Below are 6,433 nucleotides of genomic sequence, written 5' to 3'. Positions count from 1 at the left end.
AAGAGAAGGGGAGAGGGGTGAAAGGAGGGCGGCGAAGGTGAGCGGAGCGGGGAAGGAGCGGCGGCGCGGGGCGGCGGGGACCGGGGCGCGGCGGGCGGGCGGGCGGAGCGGGGCGCTCCGGGCGCTGACATTTGCAGGCTGCCCTCCTGATTGGTCCCCGCGCCGAGCCGCTCACGGGTTCATTGAAGTGTTAAGCACCTCCCCGTCTCTCTAAAGGACATTATAATGCAAGAGACCCCCTTTTTAACCACACACCGAATTTTCTTTCATTTAGGCTATCTATATATATGTATATCTTATATCTCATATCTTATATCTATTTTAAATAACTTAAGGCCGCTAAAATTTGGGGGGGAACAGCCTTCACCCTGGAGCGGTGCGCGATGCTGTCTCACGCCGATCTCCTGGACGCCCGTCTCGGTGAGTTTCCCTCGGCCCCCCCCGCCCCGCGGTGGCTGCACCGGCAGCGGCGGCGGCGGCGAGCGGGGAGGAAGCCGGGGCAGGAAATTGACAATTTGTTCCTTATTTTACCTTAATGCGATCTAAATGGGCTAATTCCTTTAAAAGTAATTGTACTGTATTAAAGTTTAATTTGATTTAACATCAAAAAAAAAAAAAAGAGAGAGCGAGAGAGGGAGACCTACGGAGCATGTAGATCTGCAGCGGATCATTTAATTTCTCTCTCCTCTGTTTTTATATACAAACCGACACATTATTGCTATGATTATTGTTAATATTTTAGGACATATGAGCTCGATGGTGTTTACAGAGGAGTTCTGGGGGGCCTCTTGCTGCTCGCCTTGGTCTCTCCTTTTTTTTTAAAAAAAAAAAAAAAGAGAGAGAAATATCTGTATCTATCTATTCGTAGATATTCACCCGTTTGTTGAGAGGTGCGGAGGGAGGGGAGAGGGAAGGTCGGCCGGGGTGGACGAGGTCCCCGCGCATCTGTCGAGGAGGTAGAGCTCCCGGCAGCAGAACGGCTCGACTGTTTCTTTCTTTCTCTCCGTCTCTTTCTTTTACCAGTCCCGCTGGAAAAACCAAGCTGAACCTGGCAAAACTTGCCCCTTTCCCCACTCCCCAACCCCCGCCCCGCACCCCGGTCTCGCAAGGGGAGACCCGGCAGGGAGCTGGTTATTTAAGCAGGAAGAGGAGCTGCTCGGTGTGAAGTTTTCTCTCTGCGCGCCGCGGAGCCGCGCGGGGCTGCGGGCTGGCGGGAGGCAGGGGAGCGGCGGGGCGGAGGCAGTGGCGGTGGCTGGATGCGTGCGGGCGTCTCGGTGCGCTGGGAAGCGGCTCTGATGGACGGACGCCCGGCTGTAGGGGAGTGACCGCGGCTCCTTTGCTTCCGCAGGGATGAAAGATGCGGCCGAGCTGCTGGGACACCGGGAGGCGGTGAAGTGTCGGCTGGGCGTAGGGGGCTCAGACCCGGGTGGACACCCGGGAGAGATGGCTCCCAACTCGGACACGGTGGAAGGGACCACCCTGCTGCCGGGGGAGGACATAACCACGGTGGGATCCAACCCCAGCTCCTTAGCCGTCAGCGCCAAAGACCCCGACAAGCAGCAAGGCCAGCAGGGCGGCCAGACCCCCGGCCAGGCTGGGCAGCAGCAGGGGCAGCAGAAGCAGAAGCGGCACCGCACCCGCTTCACGCCGGCGCAGCTCAACGAGCTGGAGAGGAGCTTCGCCAAGACTCACTACCCGGACATCTTCATGCGGGAAGAGCTGGCCTTGCGCATCGGCCTCACCGAGTCCCGGGTGCAGGTATGAGCAGCCTCCCCCGCGCGGTGCCCGTCCCCGACACGCCTGCCGGCTCCTTCCCCGGGCGCACGGCCGGCGGGAGGCCGGGCACAACCGGGTGGGGGTGGGCTGCCCCCAAAACCCAGCCCGACGGCGGGGGGAAGCCCGCTCCTGAACGCAACAGTTTGATCAGGAAGCCTTAAAAAGAACACCTCCGGTCCCTCTTTCCACAAAGATTTTCCCTTGGGGTTCCCCCTTTTTCCCTACAGGGCGGTGGTCCCGACCAGGGCACGGGCGGAGCTTCTCCGCGCTCCACGGCCCGACCTGGGGCACAAGCGAGCCCGGGGAGGCACAGCCCGAGCGGGGCGACTCTCAGCCCTCGCAGTCGCTCGGCGCTGACGGGCGACCCCGAACCGCCGCGGAGTCGCTCCCCGTTCCGCGGCGCGGAGCCCGGCGACTGCAGCGGGGCCGCTGTCCAGGGTGCTGGCGGCGGCTCTTCTCTGCTCCCCGTGAGGGGGTGGGGTAGCCGCTGTCCAGGGTGCTGCGGGCGGCTCCGCTCGGTTCCCCGTGATGGGGTTGGAGGAGACGCTGTCCAGGGTGCTGCGGGCGGCTCCGCTCGGCTCCCCGTGATGGGGTTGGAGGAGACGCTGTCCAGGGTGCTCCCGGCTGCACGGCGCCGCCGCCACCGAGACGGGGCGCTCCCCGGGAGGGTAGGGGCCGGGGGCGGGGAAGGCACCCAGGCTCGCCAAAAGGCACCCCGGTAAAAGCCAGTTGTATTCGGACTAGTAGTCTCCCCGTGCTTTTTTTAATGATGCCTGGGAACAGAAGGGGTAGCGACTAACTTCAACATCTAGGATGCACTTTGTTCTCTAAAGTGCTCACGCACGCATGCACATAGGCATATGTATGTATTTTCACACGGGCATGTAAGAAAGTATTTAGCAGTAAACGAAATCTGGAAACGCAGGAGACGGATTGAACCGCTAGACTCCCCAGGTCCAATTTTCTTATGTAGAGGGATATTTTAACGACTTTCTGAGCGAGTTCCTTGCAAGGAACGAAAAACCTGCACAACAGAAGCACTTGTGGGATTTGCATCCCGGCTCAGCACAGCTCACTGGGGATGCGGCCACACTTTACAGCAGCCGGTCTTCAAAATTTTCCTTTCGGCAAGTCTAGACTCCTCAGCTAAATAAAGGCACATCAAAAGAAATCACGAAATGAACGTTTTTATGAACGGAAACCAACTCAGTTCTTGAATGTGACAGCAAATACACGTCTGCTTTTAAAAAGTAAAACAATTTCACTCAGCCTACACAGGGCTATAATTAGTTTAAATTAAGAAAGAAATTAGATTCACAAATAAAATATAATTGGACAACTGACTCTATGAAAAAAAGAAAACGAGGTCTATTAAACTTTATTGGGTTTCTCAAAGGTTAATGACAGCAATTTCAATATTAGGAGTGTGGTAAATGAAGTAAAATATAAAATATAAAATGGAAATAGTTATTTTCTAACAGCACATCAAAGAAATTCGTAGGAAGAAAGACAAAGTGTTTTAATGGCCTCGGCATAATCTTAAACCAATGCTAATAGCTCGAGACTGCTGATAAAAACTGTTTAATAGAGTGGCAATTTAAATATTTTTTACAATAATGTTCTGTAGTTTAAAAAGTAATCAGATCAACATAACCTTCTTAATTAACACTTCAAAATGATTAATATTATGTCATCTAAGGCAAAATAATTTATGTAAAATGTATTTACTTCACAATCCGATGTATCACTGCTCCTTGACCAAATTTAAATTAAATAGTAATTGGTTTATGTTCTTATACGAGTACTTTACAGTTTTCTTTATAGTTAACAGATTGCCCACACATTCCTTGCAGTATGTGGGCTCCACACTGATTAAGGAATGCTCCAAATAGTTAATTTATAGCGGCTGTATATGTTTTTAAGGGTTTTAGATGCTAGGATAAATCACCGCTTTCCTCATTCTAGATCTATATTTAATGTATGTGATACATTTAAATAATTATTAAAGTGGCTGGTACTTAAACGGGAGTCCAATTCCACATCTGATATTGCTCTGCTTTTCAGGCTGCTGTAATAAAACCATTCTTTTTATAGCATGCCATTATTAGAAACCAATTTCAGAATTATTTATAACCTGGAATGGCTTATTAAGCAGCAATGCGAGAATCATGCAAATTACGCGATCAAATGCAATATAATAAGCATAATCATTAGTCTCTAGCACGGATTAATTAACTTTCAATATTTTATTTACATAAAAACCAAATCAGTGAAATAACTTCTGCACAGTCAGGCTTGCCTTTCAATATTTTATAGGAACAAAAATAATGTGCTGTAATTCCATTGACCGTGTCCCCCACAATGGTCCCGTCACCTGCCACATCTTAATAGGGGACAAGCTGAGAGTATTTTCTAGTTTTCTAATGGAATGAGAAATTGCATTTTCTTCCTCTCCCAGCACTATTAAAGTGTAATGAATTCGGCCCAGAGTTCACGGCTGGCTGATCGAAATGAACCTGAGATCTGAGCTTTAATACAGCTCTCCAGATTTCCTACCAAATCTTCACATTAATCATCCGCTGGATTCCAATGAGATCTTCATAAAGCTTCGGCTCCTGGGGGAAAGGAAAAAAAAAAAGAAAAAAAAAAAAGAAGAAAAACAAGTGATATTGTCACCCCTTCTCTCTCTCTCACCCATTTATAGCTAGGGAATTAAATGGGCTATATATTTTAAAATACATTTACAGTACGTCTATATTACTGTAACAGCAGACATCATCAAGGTAGATTTTTAGATTCCAACCTCCATTAGATTCTCACTGTTGTATTAACAATTTTCAGGGGGTAGTTGCATTTCAAAAGGACTACGAAGTTGCCAAATGCTCGTGGTTAATATATTTCTGGAGTTGTCATGTGTGCATTTTCAAAATCTCCCCCAGGTTTTCCCTGCGTTTTAATCTGTCATGCACTGGTTTCCAACTGGAAACGTTCACATTTCAAAAGCATATGCAGCGCAGCTACGAGCTGAGGTGATCAGACCTGATGGAGATTCTTTACACCACCAGTAAACCATGAAACATAAAAAGATTCCGTGGCTGCAATTTAACTATTAGCCCTAAAACCATAATTGAACGCGATTTTTTTCGGTTATTCGTATAATATTTAGCTCCCTAGCGGCCGTTCATCCCCCTAATTCCTCAGCCTGGGTCCGCAGCACCAAACCGCGCAGGCGGCGGGTCCGGACTCCGCTCTTCTCTGGATTTCAAGCATCCCTGGCCTCCCCCTTCCCACAATCGCCCCGGTGCTCTGCGGCGGGACCCGCAGGGCCGTCCCTGCCCTGCACGGCTTAACCAAACCGCCTTTGTTTGTTTGTTTGTTTCTTTGCTTTTTGTTAAGAAACCCCAAAGACGCGGGTAGGTTTGGGGGGAGGGTTTCCCTACCCGGGACACGGACGGGGTGTCTGGAACGGGGCGAGGCTGGGGAGCGTTTCCTAGAGACGTAGCCCGGACTTTTATTATTTTTTTTCGTTGTTGTTGTTTGCGTTATTGTGCTTGGGGTTTTTTGTTTGTTTTGGGTTTTTTTTGTTATTCTTTCTCGGGAGGAGGCCAGGCTCCTCTCCTGGAGGGAAGGGGCCGCGGGCGGCTCCGTCCCGGGCAGCACGCAGGGATTTTTGGCTGCGGGGCTCTCCGGCGGCGCGGGGCGCGAGCGGCCGCGGGAGGAGCGCGGCCGGGGGCGCGGGGGTCGCTAACGGTGCGTGTCGCTGCCCGCGCCCGCAGGTCTGGTTCCAGAACCGCCGCGCCAAGTGGAAGAAGCGCAAGAAGACCACGAACGTGTTCCGAGCGCCGGGCACGCTGCTGCCCACGCCGGGGCTGCCGCAGTTCCCCTCGGCCGCCGCCGCCGCCGCCGCCGCCATGGGCGACAGTCTCTGCTCCTTCCACGCCAACGACACCCGCTGGGCGGCCGCCGCGATGCCGGGCGTGTCGCAGCTGCCGCTGCCGCCGGCGCTGGGCCGGCAGCAGGCGATGGCGCAGTCCCTGTCCCAGTGCAGCCTGGCGGCCGGGCCGCCGCCCAACTCCATGGGCCTGTCCAACAGCCTGGCGGGCTCCAACGGCGCCGGGCTGCAGTCGCACCTCTACCAGCCCGCCTTCCCCGGCATGGTGCCCGCCTCCCTGCCCGGCCCCAGCAACGTGACGGGGTCGCCCCAGCTCTGCAGCTCCCCGGACAGCAGCGACGTGTGGCGGGGAACCAGCATCGCCTCCCTCCGCCGCAAAGCACTAGAGCACACAGTCTCCATGAGCTTCACCTAATGGCCGCACACAGCCCCCCACCCCCCCCAGCCCCTGCCCCCCACCCTCTGCCCCCCCCGGCCCCCTCCCCACCGCGCCGCCGCCTGCCCCCCCCTTCCCATCCCCCCCACCCGCGCCTTCCCCCACCTGATTTACCAGGGAGTCGACTCAGGATCTGAAATCAGACGCCAACGGTTCGTGGGCCGAGAAACACCCCGATTCTCCCCCTGCCCCCCGCCCCCCGCATCCCCCGCGCATCCCCCGCCGGCTCGGAGCCCCCCCGAGCCCAGCCCCGCATCGCCCCCCCCCCGCCTCCGCTCTCCCGACCCCCCGTCCCGCCCGGCTTCGCAAACAAACGCGTTTCGGTTATC

The 6,433-nt window shown here is 54.0% G+C and overlaps 1 protein-coding gene across 1 annotated transcript; it reads left to right on the top strand.

Moving 5' to 3' along the window:
- Positions 1-383: 383 nt before the first annotated feature.
- Positions 384-6,083, top strand: OTP (orthopedia homeobox). Its single transcript, XM_069881220.1, has 3 exons — positions 384-420; positions 1,349-1,758; positions 5,553-6,083. The coding sequence occupies exons 1-3, from the start codon at positions 384-386 to the stop codon at positions 6,081-6,083; spliced, it is 978 nt and encodes a 325-aa protein (XP_069737321.1).
- The last annotated feature ends 350 nt before the right edge of the window (positions 6,084-6,433 follow it).

The sequence above is a fragment of the Phaenicophaeus curvirostris genome, chromosome Z (assembly GCF_032191515.1).
Source record: "Phaenicophaeus curvirostris isolate KB17595 chromosome Z, BPBGC_Pcur_1.0, whole genome shotgun sequence".
NCBI classification, from domain to species: Eukaryota; Metazoa; Chordata; class Aves; order Cuculiformes; family Cuculidae; genus Phaenicophaeus; species Phaenicophaeus curvirostris.
This window is presented reverse-complemented; position numbering and strand designations above follow the sequence as displayed.